This window comes from Astatotilapia calliptera, chromosome 14 (assembly GCF_900246225.1).
Source record: "Astatotilapia calliptera chromosome 14, fAstCal1.2, whole genome shotgun sequence".
NCBI lineage: Eukaryota > Metazoa > Chordata > Actinopteri > Cichliformes > Cichlidae > Astatotilapia > Astatotilapia calliptera.
Genome location: NC_039315.1, coordinates 10,609,599 through 10,629,118, shown reverse-complemented (window position 1 = coordinate 10,629,118; position 19,520 = coordinate 10,609,599). Strand labels below are relative to the sequence as shown.

The window sequence follows — 19,520 nt, the reverse complement described above, 5'->3', positions numbered from 1 at the left end:
CACCTTATTCTCATGCAAAGCTCTGTAGTGCCTAAGCATGGATGAGGTGTTGTTGTTATATCTCAGCTCTCTGGCACATAGCAAACACTTCACCTTGTACAAAAGTAAAGACAGCTTAACATAGGTTTTATTGCACCATCAGTATTATGAAAATACATCTTCTGTAGAAATTTACATACCTTGTTGGGAGGAATAAGATCAAAATGTTCCCACACAGGGGAGGACATCCTCCTCTTCTTAGCTGGCTCCATTCTCTCCTGACTTTCTCTCCTAAACCTCCAAACTCTCTCCAAACTGTCTCCAAACTCTCACTAACCGCAACTCTCCATCAAACACCCACATTTTGAATGAAGTCTGAGGGGTTTATATCGCTGTCATAGCTTCCTGAACCAGTGATGTGGTACAGCCGGGCAGCGAGGCTTCGGATGTCATCATTTTCAGCTCCTCCCATAAATGAAGCAAGCCTCGTTACGCGCATCGCGGAAATGCCCTCTCAATTACTCGACACAAGCTTTGAAGCCTCTATACAGAACGTCACATCACTACTCAGCACCATCCAGTGACAGCAGACAGATCATCCAACATGTTAACTGCAAAAACAGATGAAAACAGTACAAAGGTTCAAGTACCACATGTGCTGTCAGTGAAAGCTGCAGCTGTTTTCATTGATACATTTAAAGACAAAAAGTCAAAGGATTAATCACCCATGTAACTGTGTCACTAAATATCAGCATTAACAGTACCTTAGTTTAGTGTTTCAGAAAGCTGCTGATCTCAGACCTGCACAGGTTCTGTAATGTTATGTGCACATTGAGAATTTTAGCATCTCCTAGTGGTTAGCTTGGAGACTGCGGTCAAGTGAATTTTTATGTGGTTTGGCTTGTATTCCTATTGGATGTTTAGAGTCACATGAGTGGGGTAATGCAGGAAGCCATTTTAGTATTGGGATTTGCACAATGAGGCGTACCAGAAGTCTCCCTGTTTAATCCTTAAGCATCCACCTGTGTTATGCCATGGAGAAGCTTTGTTTGTAAGTTTGAATTGTATTTCATCTTTATAAGTAGTGAGTGTTGTATATTTTATTGATTTTATGCATATTTGGAGAGATGTATATATAAATGCCTAGATCTGTTCGCCATGTGAAGCAAATGCATAATTCTTTATTGAGCATATTTCTTTTTGTATTTTTTGTAGTTTCACAAGTTCTGGGAAATCACTGTAAGTTGTACGTTGATGAAGACAAACAAGTAAACAGCCCTCAACTTTACTTTCACGCCTGACTCATCATTCAACGCTTTCAGTGCTTACGGCATATGTTTAGCTATCTGTCACTTCGTGTACCAGAACCACGCACGCAGGGGACAGAATAGGTTCTGTTTTAAACACTGAATGTACTCATGCATGAAGACCACATGAGATTTTCGCTGACACAATTAAATAAAACCTGATGAAGGTCAAAGGTCGTCACTTGTATGTTGAACTAAAAACTTCTGATCTGGAATTATTTAAGTTTTCTGCCAATAGTGTGTTATTTATCATAAAGTAATTCAGAGTCAATCATACCAGAGTAACCAGAGAGCATATTATTAAATATTTAACTTTCTACAGGACTGAGTATAATGTAAAAATCCAGAGCCTCTGAGGATTATTCGGGTATTTATAACATCACACAAACCAAAGGTCTCCATTACAGTGTTCATGAAATGCTGGGTGTATCCATCTTCTGGGGGGGCCTACGGAGGAGTGCTGAAGATTTTCCTGTGAAGGAGCTGCTGGTGAAGATCATGAGTCCTGCTTGATCAGTGCGATGAGCTTCAATCTTCCTAGTGTTAAATGATGCCTCTCTCAGTCAGTAAACAGAACATCTGGCACAGGACAGCTGTGATGAAAGAAAGGGAAGATGTTTCTCCAAATCTTTGGACCCAGGAAACCCGGTTTGGTCCTCATGGTCTCCCTCACTAGTTTCTCCCCAGCGTGAATGAAGCTGTTGATAATAATGTGGAATCTGTTATTAAATGAAAAGAACAAATTAAAATTACACTACTATGAAACCTTCTGCTGCTGTCTTTATTTAAAGTTTCCATGTTAGCAGGCTGTGGAGTGCTCTGTCAGTGTAATTGATCTAAAAGTGTTTAAGTCTTCAGTCTTATGTTAAAATCTCAAAGGACAGCATTACATTTTTATATTAACAGTAACTCTGGGCCTCTGTGGATTGGGCAGCTGATCTAATCTCTGTCTAAAACTGGATAACAAAAACTAAGAGTGCTAAATCATTCATTAATACAGACTATTAGAGTAACAGGTGTGTAGCATCGCTAACTAGCTAGCAACAAACCTCCAATACATTGTATATGCTAGCGGCTAATCTAGCAAACGAATTAACAACAGAGTGATTTTAGATGTTGTAGAACTATAAGATGATAAGCTGTGTGGTTTTTTGGGGTTTTTTTTTATAATTGTGACATGGCTGTATTTACCTTAATTGAATGAGTCGTCAGTCGTGGTAAACCCATCAGCAGATAAAGGAGCAGCCGGACTACGTAAAAAGTGTAGGGGACGTGTTCGAGGTCACGTCCAGCGGGTGTGTGTGGACGGGAGCGTCACGCAGACGCTCCACCTCAAGTCGCTACTGTGCAAACTCTGGCTCCAAAAGTGCAACATGGCAGCGTCGACATGCGGGATATTTTGGCTTCATTTTTGTACAATGGGATGAAGTGCTGTAGTGTCGTCCATGTTTTCTACAGTCATTGGCTGGGACCTCACAACAGCAGCACCTGAAGGACGCTTCTCTCTCTCTGATAGCTTGTGTTCTGACACCTGAGACCTGACTTTTGGGACCTGACACCTGAGACATGACACATGATACCTGACAACTGACACATGAGACCTGACAATTGACACCTGAGACCTGACAGCTTTTTTTCCTGAGACCTGAGGATGTCCTAAAATGTACACCCTACTGGAGATAGACAGATGAATTGGTGCTGCAGCTGCAGTGATCCAGACGCTGTACCAGTCCCTCTTGGTGAAGAGACAGCTGAGTGTAAAATGGTAAATGGCCTGTATTTGTATAGCGCTTTACTTAGTCCCTAAGGACTCCAAAGCACTTTACACTACATTCAGTCATCCACCCATTCACACACTGCTGATGGCAAGCTACATTGTAGCCACAGCCACCCTGGGGCGCACTGACAGAGGCAAGGCTGCCGGACACTGGCGCCACCAGGCCCTCTGACCACCACCAGTAGGCAACGGGTGAAGTGTCTTGCCCAAGGACACAATGACTGAGACTGTCGGAGCCAGGGCTTGAACCGGCAACCTTCCGATTACAAGGCGAACTCCCAACTCTTGAGCCTCGATGCGAGCAAAGCTCTCAATTTAAAAGTTGGTCTACATCCTTTATTCTTCCATTTGGGTAGTGACTAAAAGAACGAGATTGCAGATGCAAGAAGCGGAAATGAGCTTCCTCCAAAGGGTGGCTGGCATTTGACTAGGAGGCCTCCTCGGTCGAGAATGACAATGAAGTTGCCCCATCTATTGAGGACAAACGGTTCATTCAGTTGATGAATAATGAGATGTTCATAGATGATGCTAACAGTTGGGTAGCTCCCCTTCCCTTTCGCATGCCAAGACCACGGCTGCCTAACAACAGAGGACAAGCTCTGACTCGTTTCACCAGTCTCTGCAAAACTCTAGAAAGGAAACCTGAGATGAGGAGACATTTTCTGGCTTTCATGCAGAATATCTTGATCGAGATCATGCTGAACCAGCTCCAGCACTCAACGATGGAGATGAATGCTGGTACCTTCCCAGTTTTGGCATCTATCATCCACGCAAGCCTGGCCAGATCCGAGTTGTGTTTGATTCAAGCGCTCCTTATCTTGGCATCTCCTTGAACGATGTGCTGTTGACAGGGCCAGACTTAAATAACACTCTGCTGGGAGTCCTAATGCGGTTTGGGCATGAACAGGTAGCCATCACAGCAGATATTGAGCAGATGTTTCACAGCTTTGTTGTCAGGGAAGACCACAGGAACTTCCTCAGATTTTCTGTGGTTTAAAGACAATGACATCACGAAGGAAGTTGTGGAATATCGTATGAGAGTCCATGTGTTTGGCAACCGCCCCTCTCCAGCTGTGGCTACTTATGGGCTTCGGAGAGCAGCTTTACATGGAGAGGGCGAGTTTGGGGAGGGGGCAAAGGAGTTCATACACAGGAACTTCTACGTTGATGATGCACTCAAGTCACTGCCATCTGCAACAGCAGCTATCAGTCTTCTCAAGGCAGCCCAAGGCATGCTTGCCATCTCCAACTTGAGACTTCATAAAATAGCATCCAATTGCCTAACTGTCATGCAGGCTTTCCCATCAACAGATCATGCAAAAGACTTGAAAAATCTCGACCTGGACAAAGATTCACCTCCTTTGCAGCGAAGTTCTTGCAACTTGTACAATGGGATGAAGTACTGTAGTGTCGTCCATGTTTTCTACAGTCATTGGCTGAGACCTCACAACAGCAGCACCTGAAGGACGCTTCTCTCTCTCTGATAGCTTGTGTCTGACACCTGAGACCTGACTTTGAGACTGACACCTGAGACATGACACATGATACCTGACAACTGACACATGAGACCTGACAATTGACACCTGAGACCTGACAGCTTTTTTCCTGAGACCTGAGGATGTCCTAAAATGTACACCCTACTGGAGATAGACAGATGAATTGGTGCTGCAGCTGCAGTGATCCAGACGCTGTACCAGTCCCTCTTGGTGAAGAGACAGCTGAGTGTAAAATGGTAAATGGCCTGTATTTGTATAGCGCTTTACTTAGTCCCTAAGGACTCCAAAGCACTTTACACTACATTCAGTCATCCACCCATTCACACACTGCTGATGGCAAGCTACATTGTAGCCACAGCCACCCTGGGGCGCACTGACAGAGGCAAGGCTGCCGGACACTGGCGCCACCAGGCCCTCTGACCACCACCAGTAGGCAACGGGTGAAGTGTCTTGCCCAAGGACACAATGACTGAGACTGTCGGAGCCAGGGCTTGAACCGGCAACCTTCCGATTACAAGGCGAACTCCCAACTCTTGAGCCTCGATGCGAGCAAAGCTCTCAATTTAAAAGTTGGTCTACATCCTTTATTCTCCCATTTGGGTAGTGACTAAAAGAACGAGATTGCAGATGCAAGAAGCGGAAATGAGCTTCCTCCAAAGGGTGGCTGGCATTTGACTAGGAGGCCTCCTCGGTCGAGAATGACAATGAAGTTGCCCCATCTATTGAGGACAAACGGTTCATTCAGTTGATGAATAATGAGATGTTCATAGATGATGCTAACAGTTGGGTAGCTCCCCTTCCCTTTCACATGCCAAGACCACGGCTGCCTAACAACAGAGGACAAGCTCTGACTCGTTTCACCAGTCTCTGCAAAACTCTAGAAAGGAAACCTGAGATGAGGAGACATTTTCTGGCTTTCATGCAGAATATCTTTGATCGAGATCATGCTGAACCAGCTCCAGCACTCAACGATGGAGATGAATGCTGGTACCTTCCCAGTTTTGGCATCTATCATCCACGCAAGCCTGGCCAGATCCGAGTTGTGTTTGATTCAAGCGCTCCTTATCTTGGCATCTCCTTGAACGATGTGCTGTTGACAGGGCCAGACTTAAATAACACTCTGCTGGGAGTCCTAATGCGGTTTAGGCATGAACAGGTAGCCATCACAGCAGATATTGAGCAGATGTTTCACAGCTTTGTTGTCAGGGAAGACCACAGGAACTTTCCTCAGATTTCTGTGGTTTAAAGACAATGACATCACGAAGGAAGTTGTGGAATATCGTATGAGAGTCCATGTGTTGGCAACCGCCCCTCTCCAGCTGTGGCTACTTATGGCTTCGGAGAGCAGCTTTACATGGAGAGGGCGAGTTTGGGGAGGGGCAAAGGAGTTCATACACAGGAACTTCTACGTTGATGATGCACTCAAGTCACTGCCATCTGCAACAGCAGCTATCAGTCTTCTCAAGGCAGCCCAAGGCATGCTTGCCATCTCCAACTTGAGACTTCATAAAATAGCATCCAATTGCCTAACTGTCATGCAGGCTTTCCCATCAACAGATCATGCAAAGACTTGAAAAATCTCGACCTGGACAAAGATTCACCTCCTTTGCAGCGAAGTTCTTGCAACTTGTACAATGGGATGAAGTGCTGTAGTGTCGTCCATGTTTTCTACAGTCATTGGCTGGGACCTCACAACAGCAGCACCTGAAGGACGCTTCTCTCTCTCTGATAGCTTGTGTTCTGACACCTGAGACCTGACTTTTGGGACCTGACACCTGAGACATGACACATGATACCTGACAACTGACACATGAGACCTGACAATTGACACCTGAGACCTGACAGCTTTTTTTCCTGAGACCTGAGGATGTCCTAAAATGTACACCCTACTGGAGATAGACAGATGAATGGTGTTGCAGCTGCAGTGATCCAGACGCTGTACCAGTCCCTCTTGGTGAAGAGACAGCTGAGTGTAAAATGGTAAATGGCCTGTATTTGTATAGCGCTTTACTTAGTCCCTAAGGACTCCAAAGCACTTACACTACATTCAGTCATCCACCCATTCACACACTGCTGATGGCAAGCTACATTTAGCCACAGCCACCCTGGGGCGCACTGACAGAGGCAAGGGCTGCCGGACCACTGGCGCCACCAGGCCCTCTGACCACCACCAGTAGGCAACGGTGAAGTGTCTTGCCCAAGGACACAATGACTGAGATTTCGGAGCCAGGGCTTGAACCGGCAACCTTCCGATTACAAGGCGAACTCCCAACTCTTGAGCCTCGATGCGAGCAAAGCTCTCAATTTAAAAGTTGGTCTACATCCTTTATTCTCCCATTTGGGTAGTGACTAAAAGAACGAGATTGCAGATGCAAGAAGCGGGAAATGAGCTTCCTCCAAAGGGTGGCTGGCATTGACTAGGAGGCCTCCTCGGTCGAGAATGACAATGAAGTTGCCCCATCTATTGAGGACAAACGGTTCATTCAGTTGATGAATAATGAGATGTTCATAGATGATGCTAACAGTTGGGTAGCTCCCCTTCCCTTTCGCATGCCAAGACCACGGCTGCCTAACAACAGAGGACAAGCTCTGACTCGTTTCACCAGTCTCTGCAAAACTCTAGAAAGGAAACCTGAGATGAGGAGACATTTTCTGGCTTTCATGCAGAATATCTTTGATCGAGATCATGCTGAACCAGCTCCAGCACTCAACGATGGAGATGAATGCTGGTACCTTCCCAGTTTTGGCATCTATCATCCACGCAAGCCTGGCCAGATCCGAGTTGTGTTTGATTCAAGCGCTCCTTATCTTGGCATCTCCTTGAACGATGTGCTGTTGACAGGGCCAGACTTAAATAACACTCCTGCTGGGAGTCCTAATGCGGTTTAGGCATGAACAGGTAGCCATCACAGCAGATATTGAGCAGATGTTTCACAGCTTTGTTGTCAGGGAAGACCACAGGAACTTCCTCAGATTTCTGTGGTTTAAAGACAATGACATCACGAAGGAAGTTGTGGAATATCGTATGAAGTCCATGTGTTTGGCAACCGCCCCTCTCCAGCTGTGGCTACTTATGGGCTTCGGAGAGCAGCTTTACATGGAGAGGGCGAGTTTGGGGAGGGGCAAAGGAGTTCATACACAGGAACTTCTACGTTGATGATGCACTCAAGTCACTGCCATCTGCAACAGCAGCTATCAGTCTTCTCAAGGCAGCCCAAGGCATGCTTGCCATCTCCAACTTGAGACTTCATAAAATAGCATCCAATTGCCTAACTGTCATGCAGGCTTTCCATCAACAGATCATGCAAAAGACTTGAAAAATCTCGACCTGGACAAAGATTCACCTCCTTTGCAGCGAAGTTCTTGCAACTTGTACAATGGGATGAAGTGCTGTAGTGTCGTCCATGTTTCTACAGTCATTGGCTGAGACCTCACAACAGCAGCACCTGAAGGACGCTTCTCTCTCTCTGATAGCTTGTGTCTGACACCTGAGACCTGACTTTTGAGACCTGACACCTGAGACATGACACATGATACCTGACAACTGGACACATGAGACCTGACAACTGACACATGAGACCTGACAATTGACACCTGAGACCTGACAGCTTTTTTTCCTGAGACCTGAGGATGTCCTAAAATGTACACCCTACTGGAGATAGACAGATGAATTGGTGCTGCAGCTGCAGTGATCCAGACGCTGTACCAGTCCCTCTTGGTGAAGAGACAGCTGAGTGTAAAATGGTAAATGGCCTGTATTTGTATAGCGCTTTACTTAGTCCCTAAGGACTCCAAAGCACTTTACACTACATTCAGTCATCCACCCATTCACACACTGCTGATGGCAAGCTACATTGTAGCCACAGCCACCCTGGGGCGCACTGACAGAGGCAAAGGCTGCCGGACACTGGCGCCACCAGGCCCTCTGACCACCACCAGTAGGCAACGGGTGAAGTGTCTTGCCCAAGGACACAATGACTGAGACTGTCGGAGCCAGGGCTTGAACCGGCAACCTTCCGATTACAAGGCGAACTCCCAACTCTTGAGCCTCGATGCGAGCAAAGCTCTCAATTTAAAAGTTGGTCTACATCCTTTATTCTCCCATTTGGGTAGTGACTAAAAGAACGAGATTGCAGATGCAAGAAGCGGAAATGAGCTTCCTCCAAAGGGTGGCTGGCATTTGACTAGGAGGCCTCCTCGGTGAAGTGTTCCAGGTATGTCCCTGAAATAGTTTCTGTTAATTGATGCAAATGTGTTACTTTGTATTTTTTACCCTGGATGTTTTGTCAAATTTCCTTTAAGTCAGACTGAACTGCATTATTTGAGTGGCAGTAGTACTTTTGTAGAAAACGTTTAAAAGTCCACAGCTTGTTGGTCAGGGTCAGGGTCAACATTTTTGCATTGCTTTGAAAAGTATTAAAAATGTTAAAATATGAGGAAAAAACATAATAGTATAAAAATATATATATATTATAGTCATTTTCTGTTATTGGTTTGTTGAATACATAACTTTTTTTCAAAGTCAAAAAAGTGTCCAGGTGAGTAAACATGTTTGCAAACACCATGAAAAATGAGTTGGTAACATTTCAATTACACTGTTTGTTTGTTTTTATTTTTCTTCTCTAAAGAAAAATAAAAACTCTCAGAAATCACAATCACAAATCTTGACAGAAATCTTGTTTCATGATTTCATAATTCATACATGAAACAGTTTAAATATGAAACAGCAGATTCTTTTTTTTTTTTTATGACATTTCAGTGTTGGAATCATTATATCCATGTCAGGAAAATTAGACGTATGTCAGGAAAATGAAACTTTGCTTGGTTTTAAAACATTGCCAAATTACTGCTCAAAGTTTGACCTACTCATCAGTTTGATGTCATGGGGGAGTTCCAGGTTGTTTGTCATCAGTTGATGTTTTCTTTAATGCAGTCATAATGATGATAATTAGCCAGTTGACTTTATCCCTTTGTGTAATAATAATAACCTCCACTGAAACTAATTAAAAGTGATCATTAACGGGATCATTAATTATTTAAAGACTGCTCTGTTGACTGGCGGTTAATGACAACACATGCAATAGCAGGTAAACAACAGAAGGTTAAAGTTACTGGGGAAAAATAGTCAACAAAACTTAAATTGAAATTACTTATATTAATGTTAAGATATATTCCTGACTGCTAAATGAGTTTGAAGGTGTGGAGAAATAATGCTTATATGACAGGATCTATTGCAAAATGTAGGTGTGCAATATCTTTCACACCTTGCTATCTTCATATGACCTTTTAATTTGTTTAATTTGCATTCGTGGACCCTGATCATTTGTGAAGTACAAAAGTTAGTTACATTAAACTTCCAGTGCAGAAAAGTAAATAAGTGGTATTTAAAAATGCAGTCAAACATTTTTTATACCCACCCCAAGAGCTATAATCAAAGAATTTTTTTCTTTTTGTTCACCATAACTTTTTTAATCTAGCTTTCAGCATCGTAGCATTATATTGTGATATGTCATAGTTTCAATAAGAAAAATCCGCTAATTTAACATCTCTGTGCAGAAGAACAATCATTCATAACCTGAGTTTACCTGATTTCTGAAAAGTCACTTAAGAAAAATTCAGAAACTGGATTTTGGCAAAACTTTAAATGGTCATATCACCATTTGGGATAGGTGGCTGGTCAAAGCATTCTTGTAATTCTTCAGTATGTTGGAACAGTGAAATTTGCAAGAGCCATCTAAGAGCATGGCTTTGCACAACACTCACTTTGTTATTTACACAATCTACAATTAAAAATAAAAATAATTCAGCTTTCTATTAAAAAAAAGACAATCCAATCCAACTTTATTTATAAAGCACTTTAAAATAGCCAGCACAGCACGTACAGTAAGTAAGTTAAGAACAGCCAAAAAATAAAACACAAATACATAAAATTACATTTGAAACAGCCCTATATTTAAAAAAAAACAACATAAAACAACATAGAATAAACTAATAAAAAATAAACTAAAAAACAACATCTCACAAGGTGTCAAAGGCCAGCATCTCACTAAAATCAGCATCATCAGCTCACTACAACCAATTAAAAAAAAACAACAACAACAACATCTCACATGGTGTCAAAGGTCATGGTGAAGAGATGGGTTTTCAGAAGTGATTTAAACACAGGCAGAGAAGAGGCCTGTCTAATCTATAAAGGCAGATAATTCCACAGTTTTGGAGCTGCTACAGTAAAAGCACGATCTCTTCTAAGTTTACGCTCAGTCCTGGGTACATTCAGGAAACAGCTGACCTGAGAGAGCAGGTGGGTGTATAAGGCTGTAGCAGGTCAGAGAGATAAGATGGGGCTAGGCCATGGAGGGCTTTAAAAGCAAAGAATTTTAAAATGAATCCTAAAAGGAATGGGCAGCTAGTGAAGTGAAGCTTCACAGGGGAAATGTGCTCAAACGTTCGAGTGCCAGTTAAAAGACGGGCCGCAGCATTTTGCACCCTCTGTAGATAAGCAATGTATGACGCACTGACCCTTATATAAAGTGCATCATAGTAATCCAGCCGAGTGCTAACAATTGATTTTACGATTGCCTTAATCTGAATGTGAAGCTTCAGTTCAGAATCCACTTTGACCCCCAGGTTTGTGACAGTTGGCTTATTATATTGGGCCAAGGAATCTAAATACACATTGGGGGTCTCAGTGGGACTACCAAAAACCATCACCTGAGTCATTTTGTCAATGAATTTTAAAAAGATAAGAGACATCCAAGCCTGAATGTCATCAAGTCACTGAAGTAATGGCTTTATGGAATAAGTGCCTTTTTTCTTTAGAGGGACATAGATCTGACAGTCATCAGCATAAATGTGAAATGCAATGCCGTGTTTTCTCAGTATAAAACTAAGAGGGAGCAGATACAAAGAAAAGAGGAGGGTGCCTAGAACTGAGCCCTGTGGGACACCACAAAAGAGAGGAGCGGGGGACGACACATGGTCACAGAGACTGACACAAAAAGTTTAGGACCTGAACCACTCCAGTGCTGTGCCCCTAATGCTGTTCCTACTGTTCCAAACTAGAGAGTAAAATGGCATGATCCAGTGTATCAAACGCAGCTGTCAAACCTAAAAGCACAAGAACAACACAGTGGCTAGCGTCAGTAGCTAAAAAAAAATCATTAAAAACTTTTAAAAGGGCTGATTCAGTGATATGTAAGGATTTAAAACCAGATTGGAAAACCTCTAAAACATTTTGCTTTTCCAGAAAGGTCATTAATTGGCTGTGAACTATCTTTTCAAGAATTTTCTAGAAAAGATAGTTTGGAGATAGGCCTGTAATTTGCAAGAACCTAGAATCAAGAGCAGGTTTTTTAGTCAGGGGTTTGACAACAGCATGTTTAAAATCATTAGGGACTACACCTGACAACATACTGTGGTTTACCAGCTCAAGAACCAACTGTTGGTAACACCTCTTTTAAGAGTCGGGGAGGGACAGCATCATCTGGAGACCCCGCAGGCTTCAAATGACTCTCCTTTAAAGAGAACAGAGGCCATGTCCACACTAACGCATCGTTTTCTCTGTTTTGGTCTCCCGTCCACACTGAGACGGCGTTTTCCTCAAGGAAAAATGCAGCATTTTGAAAACGCTCTCGAAAACGCATACATTTAAAATGGAGCTGTCCCATCACAGTGTGGACACTCGAAAACGCAAACTTTCTAAAACAATGACGCATTTTAGTCATGTGATGCAGTCACGTGACCAATTAAACAAAGATAGCGAAGGGCGTTACAGCAGTTGTTTTGATTGTTCTCGATTTTGACAGCCCTAAAAAGATTAATATCAGTTTGTACATGCTCCAGATGGCTTTTCTTCAAATTCTTTAATTCTTATGCGCATACGCATGACTGGAATGTAAGCATTTTGGGCCGTTTCAATGTGGACGCATGTGTGGACACGGAGCGTTTTCAGACGAAAAACACAGTTTTCAAATCTATCCAGGCTAGTGTGCATAGTCAGTGTCACCGGCTCAAACCTGTCAAAGACAGCAGAGCAGGAAGCAGAGACTGTGGGGTCATGAGCAGAAGGAGAGATTTCAACCATGGTGGAGGAGACCTTCTCAATAAAAATGTATAAAAAGATTTTTACAGGCAAGGGCTCGATACAGTCAGTATGTGGTGCACTAAGAACAGAGTTAATGGTCTGTTAATAAAACATGCGAGTTGTGACATTTTGATAGATTAAAGTCAGAGAAGTGCTTACTTTTGGTACCTTTTACACTTTTTTGATACTGACTCCAACAGTCCTTTAGCATCTGTAATGACACTTGTAGTTTGTCCTTTCTCCATATGCGCTCAGCTCACAGCACTCGCATCTGACAGCTCGGGTCATGTTGTTCAGCCAGGGCTCAGATTTAGTTTTAGGCAGCCTGGTTTTTAATGGAGCCACAGTGTCCAAAGCAGTCCCGCAGGTGGAATAAAACCAAGAGCTCAGTTCCTCAGTCTGGGTGCATAAAAACTCCAGGATTTTATAGCTCTGGTTAAAAACTCATGAAAACTGCTCAGCAGTGGAGGAGTTAAAAATGTGACAGTGCTGAGCAGCAGTACGAGGTTTAACTGAGGTACAGGGAAGAGAAACTACAAACATCACACTACTATGGTCAGAAAACACAGGATCACAAATCTCTATGTTAAAAACAGAAAAACCATGAGATAAAACAAGATCCAGTGTGTCCACGTTCATGTGTGGGACCGGTCACACATTGCACCAAATTAAAAGAATCGATAAGGTTTAAAATGCCCTTTGCCATGGGCATGTCAGGGCAACACACATGAATATTTAGAAAAAAAGACACACAGGAAGAAATTTCAAATGCATGCATGAGGTGCAGAAATGTGCCAAAAAGACCATAACACTTCTGGGGTTTTTTTCTGCTTTTAGTTTGGGTGTCTTTTTCTAAGGGCCTTCAACTTGTCTGCCTGTCTGTCTATTTGATTTCGATAGATAGATAGATAGATAGATAGATAGATAGATAGATAGATAGATAGATAGATAGATAGATAGATAGATAGATAGATAGATAGATAGATAGATAGATAGATAGATAGATAGACAGTGCATGTAGCTCTTTAACCACAGGGGGGCGACCTTGTGTGTATTTTGCAGAGCTTTCACTTCATTGTTAGATGAAGATTACAAGATTGTCCAACACAAGGCACATTCAGCCCTTGTAGAAATTAATATGAAAGCTTTGACAGTTACACAGAAATACCATGGGTGAACACTCCAATTTCAGTATTAGCAGCAGCCATTAATACCATGTAGTCAGAAATCAGAAAGCTGTAATACACTATTTCAGGGTTTAAACATGGGGGGGGGGGGGGGTGTGTAAAGGATCAGTCTTTCAATAGAAAGGCCTTTCAATAGAACAAAGATATTTTCTTTTCTTTTCTTCTTTAAATCAAAATCTATAAAAGGGCAGGGACAGGGTTTAAGCAGACCTGATCATACAGAACTGGATATTTGGAGCACTTGACACATAGGAATGTGATATTTCCATGAATACCTGCGTCTAAGGAAGTCAAGAGTAATATCAAGAGTAAACGTCATGAGTATTGTATATATTAAACTCCTAGAAGAACAAGTCTCTTTGTATTTTTTGATTTTACTGAAGAATTTCCATATCCAACAGTCATACATCCTAACATCATATCTTCATCATCATATATTCATTTTTATTATTAGTTTTTATACTGTGGCAACCCCAATGCAATAACAGCCTAATGTTACGCAAAGTGTAAGATAATGAAGATATAAATTTTAAAAATGCATAAATATGCTCCCAGTGCTTTGTTGCACCCTTGTAGTTTGGATCCTGCTGGCATATTTCGAATGAGTGAGTACAGAAATGATTTGTATTCTCACAGCAGTAAGTAGTCTAGTCATTATACTGATAGAAAATGTTTTCCGTTTTATTAGATGTCATTTAAAAAGAACAGCGTTAGAAAAGGTTAAATGGATATAGAAATGCACCCTGTATTGTATGTCCCTCCTCGGCTTCCGTTGGAGCCCTTTGCTCGATGTGTTGTAATTGCGGCCGATCAATATGGCCGCGCTTAGGAAGGGAGCAGTGTATCTCCGTTTCGTCAGGTAAGGCATTAAGGTTGAATAAACATACGTACTGATTTTGTCATCAGGTCGATTTATCCTAGGCTGAACTGACTTTTGAAAAGAAAATCCTTTAGTGTAGGAAAATGATTTTTTTGTTTGATATCGCGGTTAACAATGGCAACGGGAAGTTATGAGTCTAAAAAGTCATAACTCAGCTACGCTTAAATGAGCGTTGTTTTTGTGACTCAATAAAAATGTTCAAAATTACATTCATTTGTAAACCAGCTTCACTTTTGTTTTAATGTTTTATTTGGTTTTTGTTTGTTTGTTTTTTCCCCCTCGTTGGGCTTTTTGAGCTTTGGTACCTGATCGACTGGTAAAAACGTCATGGATTTCACTGGAATTCGCAGCCTGAAACTGAAAGTATTTTTTTGTTTTTGTTTTATCAGGAGTTCCGGTAGTGTCCTGTTGAGCAGCAGAAAGCCTGCAGTTAGTAAACTGGGAAAATGGAGAAATATTCTATACACAGGTGTAGCGTCGTTAGCTGTGGGCGGTGGGCTGTGTGCTGTACCTTTCAAACAGGTGAGTCGGCCTCCCTGCCCCAGCAGTTGTTACAAACTTCACAGCAGTATATATCCGCTACCTGACCTACTTTACATGTTTATGTTCTGTGTCTTTGCTGCAGGTTGAACCCCTTTCTCATGACTCCCTAATCAAAAGAGCAGCCTCTCTGGCGACCGACAGCTCAAGCACTTTTCTCTCTCAGACCAGTCTAGCACTAATAGATGCCATCACAGAGTACGCCAAAGTAAGTCTGGCTCTTATGGGAAACTTTCTGTCCAATTAGTAAAATCTAGTCCAAGTTCATGTTTATTGTAGCATTTTTACCATCACAGTTGATGGGAATTTATCTCGATGGGCTCACATATACTGCAAGAAACATCCAACAACACACAACTCTGCACAACATGGTATAAAAATACAAGTTCATGCTATAGATCACCCCATAAAAAAACTCCACTGGATCAGTTTTCTTTAAAATGGCTTTAGTGGAACAACAGTCCACAGTGCAAGAGGATCATTTAATATACAGCTTAATATATAACTTTTAATTATTATAATTTTTTGTGTTATTATAATAAAGATAATAGTATAAATTTCAGTGCATAATACGTTCAGATTATATCATCACAGCTGGATGTAAATAAACTGAATTAATAAAAGGTTCAGTGCGTATTAAGCTTGGGGGTAGGTAGTACTCCTGAAGTCTGATATTCTGCTACTATTACTCTTGTATCTTTTGCCTGATGGGAGAACATTGAACAGGTTATGTGAAAACTAGTACTACATTTTTCTACTAAAGTATATACTGATCAGCCACAAAGTTGAGTAGTACCTGCCCAAACAGTTTTCACCTGTTATGACATGGTCGTTCTGTGCCCATGCTCAAATCTTGGCAGCAGATCCTTTGGATCCTGTGTTCTGCAGGGTGGTGTGGGCTCCATAGATCAGAACGTTCTGGCCCATCACCTAAAGATTATACTGTGATCGTAGGGGTTTGGAGGCATTATATTGTGTTTTTGCTAATGTTTATTTATTTGGTTTCTTGTGTGTGCCCCTTGATTTTGCATTAATTAAACATAATTCAGTTTGTGGCTCCATAATGTAGTACTTAGTATAACACATTTGATTTAGCAGATTAAAGGATGCTGGTTCAATTCCATTTGAGGAATTCCCCTTTGGGGTTGTGAGAGGAGGGACATCTGGCGTAAAATTCAGCCAAATCACTACCTGCCTACTTGCTGTAATGAGCCTCTGTGAAAAGGCAGTAGCCAAAGTAGCTGCTTGTTCTTTTTCTGACAGAATGCCTTTCCTGTCTGTGGGAAACAGTAGCCCGATCATGCCTTGCTCAAAGCAGTAACATCATCACTCTGTCATCAGCAAAGCAGACAATCACATAATTCAGTATATAAACACCTGGTCCACAGACTCCTCAGTCTAACATCTTGTAAAGATTATTACTGCTGATGACACCCACTGGCAGCTATACCTATCATCAAGCGTTGCACAGTTCTAAATAAGAATTAGTAGACTATCAGTAACTACGATCAATACATGTGTTCACGAAATCCTCAAAACATATCAAGAAAAACTGGTATAAAAACAGCATGCTGTGACTGTTATGAACTGTGTGTTTCAGCAAATACTATTTTCGTTAACATAACCGAGGCTGTTTCAGTTGCTTAGTACAGTTCAGTGAGAGAAAAACAAGTAACAATGTCTAAATTTGTCATGTGTAACAAAAAAAATGTTCTTTCAAAAATTAGTTTTTCAGCATTTTGGGGGAGTTAGTTTCTTTTTTGTCACATCCCCATGAAAAAATTGTTCACACAGCACACTTGTTTTTATTTATTATAAAAACAACACAGTGTCCCTGTAAATAAATGTCAGTAAACGACCTGTGGATCATGTGTCATGTCTGGAACAAATACATCAGTGAAGTATTTTTTTGACCTCTGCAGTGGCATCAATGCTTGCACGGTGGGTATAGCTGGGTTTCACTGTCAAAGAGTTCCCACAAACTATTTGCTGATTCTTTTGCTGTGGTTGCTGCTGACACTGATGATGATCATAATGACATATGTTTTTTGGGTATTTAGTGTCATCAGGTTTGTTCAGCAGTCTGCTGATCAAACATAGAAGCACCAGAAAAGCCACTTTGTCAAAAATGGCATGAAACGAACCAAAACATCAGTTAGCTGTGGTCATATGATGTGGCTATTTTGAACCATGTTTCAGACCAGTGTACAGAATATCATGTAAGGCCAGTATCGAGTTTCCCATTCCCAGTGAGTACACATCATGCCTGTTCAAAAATCTGCTTATTAGCTTGATAAATAAAGGTTTATAAAATCACGAGTTTGCAGACTGCAGTGCTTATCCTGCTCAGTGCAACACATTAAACTGCATGTGAAAATGCCTCCAAATATCACTTTGTTCCAACACTTTCATGCTCTCAGATTGCATCATAAATCTAGCAACTGTTTAATCTTGCAGTTAAAACCATTAAAATAAAGTTTAATTTGTTTGAACATGTGCAGTGGAGAAATGGACAACAGTAAATGGTGACCATGGAGCTGTTTAGGGATGAAGTGAAGAAAAAGACAGGGAAATTGTTGGTGTGACTTAAGATAATGTAAAGGATAAGGTGAAGTGGGGATAGATGTTCTGCTGTGGTGACCCCTGAAGTGTTCCTACTGTTTCCAAAGTACTACTAAGTTGTTCTTTAATAAGCTCCTTGTCCTTATTCCAGGCTGTGCACACACTCATTGCCCTACAAAAACGATATCTGGATTCACTGGGAAAACTGACCCCAGCAGAGGAGGATTCAGTCTGGCAGGTGATCATTGGCCAGCGTGCAAAGGTCAGTCTTCATTGCTCTCTTCGGTTAGAAGTATTTAAAGAAAAACATCTCGTTTTGTTTTTTTTCGTCATTCTTTGTAAATGTGACCACAGATTTACAAACAGGTTGCTGTAGATCTGTTTGGGTCTTATTCTGATTTTGTCCTGACAGGTTAATGACAGACAGGAAGACTGCAAGCATTTCGAGTCAACCTGGTTCAGTGCAATGAAGCTCTGTGAAGCAGCAGCTGAGGCCGCATACACATCAGGTGTGTTGTTTTTAAAAAAAAAAAAAAAAAAAAACATGAGCTATTTGGCCTGTGTGGTACAACAGTCAGGTTGTAGTGTTGAGGCAAGTTCTCCTAGGGTTCATCTTTTTTAAGCTTTCTACATTGCCATTTGTGGTGGTTTCTATTCAGGTGCTGACAGTGTTGCACCTTGATCGGTGTATGGATCATTTGCTGTCACTCTGCAGACGGACAGGTTTTTGCATTTAAACAGAATGGAGATGATGGACAAGGAAGGCTGCCTAATGACTTTAGCTAATGTCTGAACTGGATAGGGTTGTTGTGTGAGTCTTTGAACACTGTTTGCATTTGTTTTTTTTCAGGGGCTGAGCATGCGTCTGTAACTGCAAGGACGAACATTCAGTTGGCCCAGGCGCAAGTGGAGGAGGCACGAAAACTCTCACTAGATGCAGATAAGAAGTTAGCCGAGACTAAAGTAATGGAGGTTCAAAGGATGGCACAGTATGCCGCCTCCTTAGAGGAGAATGAGGAGGAAGAGGTGCCTGAGGCTTATCTAAGAGAGGACTGAAACAAACAGCCACGAGTATCAGAAAACAATAACTTCTCATTATTCTAACACTGTCTTCTTTTATGATGTGTAATATATTTGGTTTGGTCAAACTGATGTGCTTACATCAACAACATCAACAAAAGGGTATCTATAATTCAGAGCTTCTTGGAAGAGTGTTTCTTTAATGGGGTTTTTTTTTTTGGGTTACCAACAGTGAACGAACACAAATCATTTGTATTATGTCAAGATTTATTGCAATAAATACAAACATCCTGTGTAAACAAAATGCAAACTGTTTTTCGTGTTGTTGTTATGGTGTTGATCCACAGAAAATGCGTTTTTAATTTCTGCTAAAATTGGACAGGAGACCGTGTGTCCACTTTACATTGTTGCCAAACTCAATTGTTAGTGTTTCAAATGAGATGCACGAGTGCCAACTATGCGAACAAAATATCCCCTGTGGTCATTGTGAAAATGTTCTGTTTTCTAAAATGACCAGAAGACACTTTGTAAACACAGTAAGTTTGCCCAGATGACTGACTGTCAAGCACCTTCTTTGCGCATTACAATAATTCTTGCATGTTTTGTTTTGTTGTTGCAGTTGAAATGTCTACAGATTCCCACCCGTATGTCCCTCTGAAGAAGTCTTTTAAAAACGGCGTTAGCTTGCT

The 19,520-nt window shown here is 41.6% G+C and overlaps 1 protein-coding gene and 1 long non-coding RNA gene across 2 annotated transcripts; both read left to right on the top strand.

Annotated features, from left to right (window-relative positions):
* The first annotated feature begins 773 nt into the window (after nucleotides 1-773).
* On the top strand, nucleotides 774-1,369 carry LOC113036883 (uncharacterized). Its single transcript, XR_003274515.1, has 2 exons — nucleotides 774-1,030; nucleotides 1,195-1,369. It is a non-coding gene; the product is annotated as an uncharacterized LOC113036883 (long non-coding RNA).
* A 13,217-nt stretch (nucleotides 1,370-14,586) lies between these two features.
* On the top strand, nucleotides 14,587-19,135 carry LOC113036932 (diablo homolog, mitochondrial-like). Its single transcript, XM_026193547.1, has 6 exons — nucleotides 14,587-14,688; nucleotides 15,099-15,231; nucleotides 15,335-15,457; nucleotides 17,963-18,073; nucleotides 18,224-18,320; nucleotides 18,662-19,135. Exons 1-6 carry the CDS (start codon nucleotides 14,645-14,647, stop codon nucleotides 18,865-18,867), a joined length of 714 nt encoding a protein of 237 aa, XP_026049332.1. The 5' UTR covers nucleotides 14,587-14,644; the 3' UTR covers nucleotides 18,868-19,135.
* The last annotated feature ends 385 nt before the right edge of the window (nucleotides 19,136-19,520 follow it).

Excerpts from the sequence above, each read along its gene's own strand:
- LOC113036932 (XM_026193547.1), top strand. The coding sequence starts at position 14,645 with ATGGCCGCGCTTAGGAAGGGAGCAGTGTATCTCCGTTTCGTCAG. Across the intron at positions 15,458-17,962 it reads CCATCACAGAGTACGCCAAA|GCTGTGCACACACTCATTGC; the intron begins GTAAGTCTGGCT and ends TCCTTATTCCAG. Across the intron at positions 18,321-18,661 it reads TGAGGCCGCATACACATCAG|GGGCTGAGCATGCGTCTGTA; the intron begins GTGTGTTGTTTT and ends GTTTTTTTTCAG.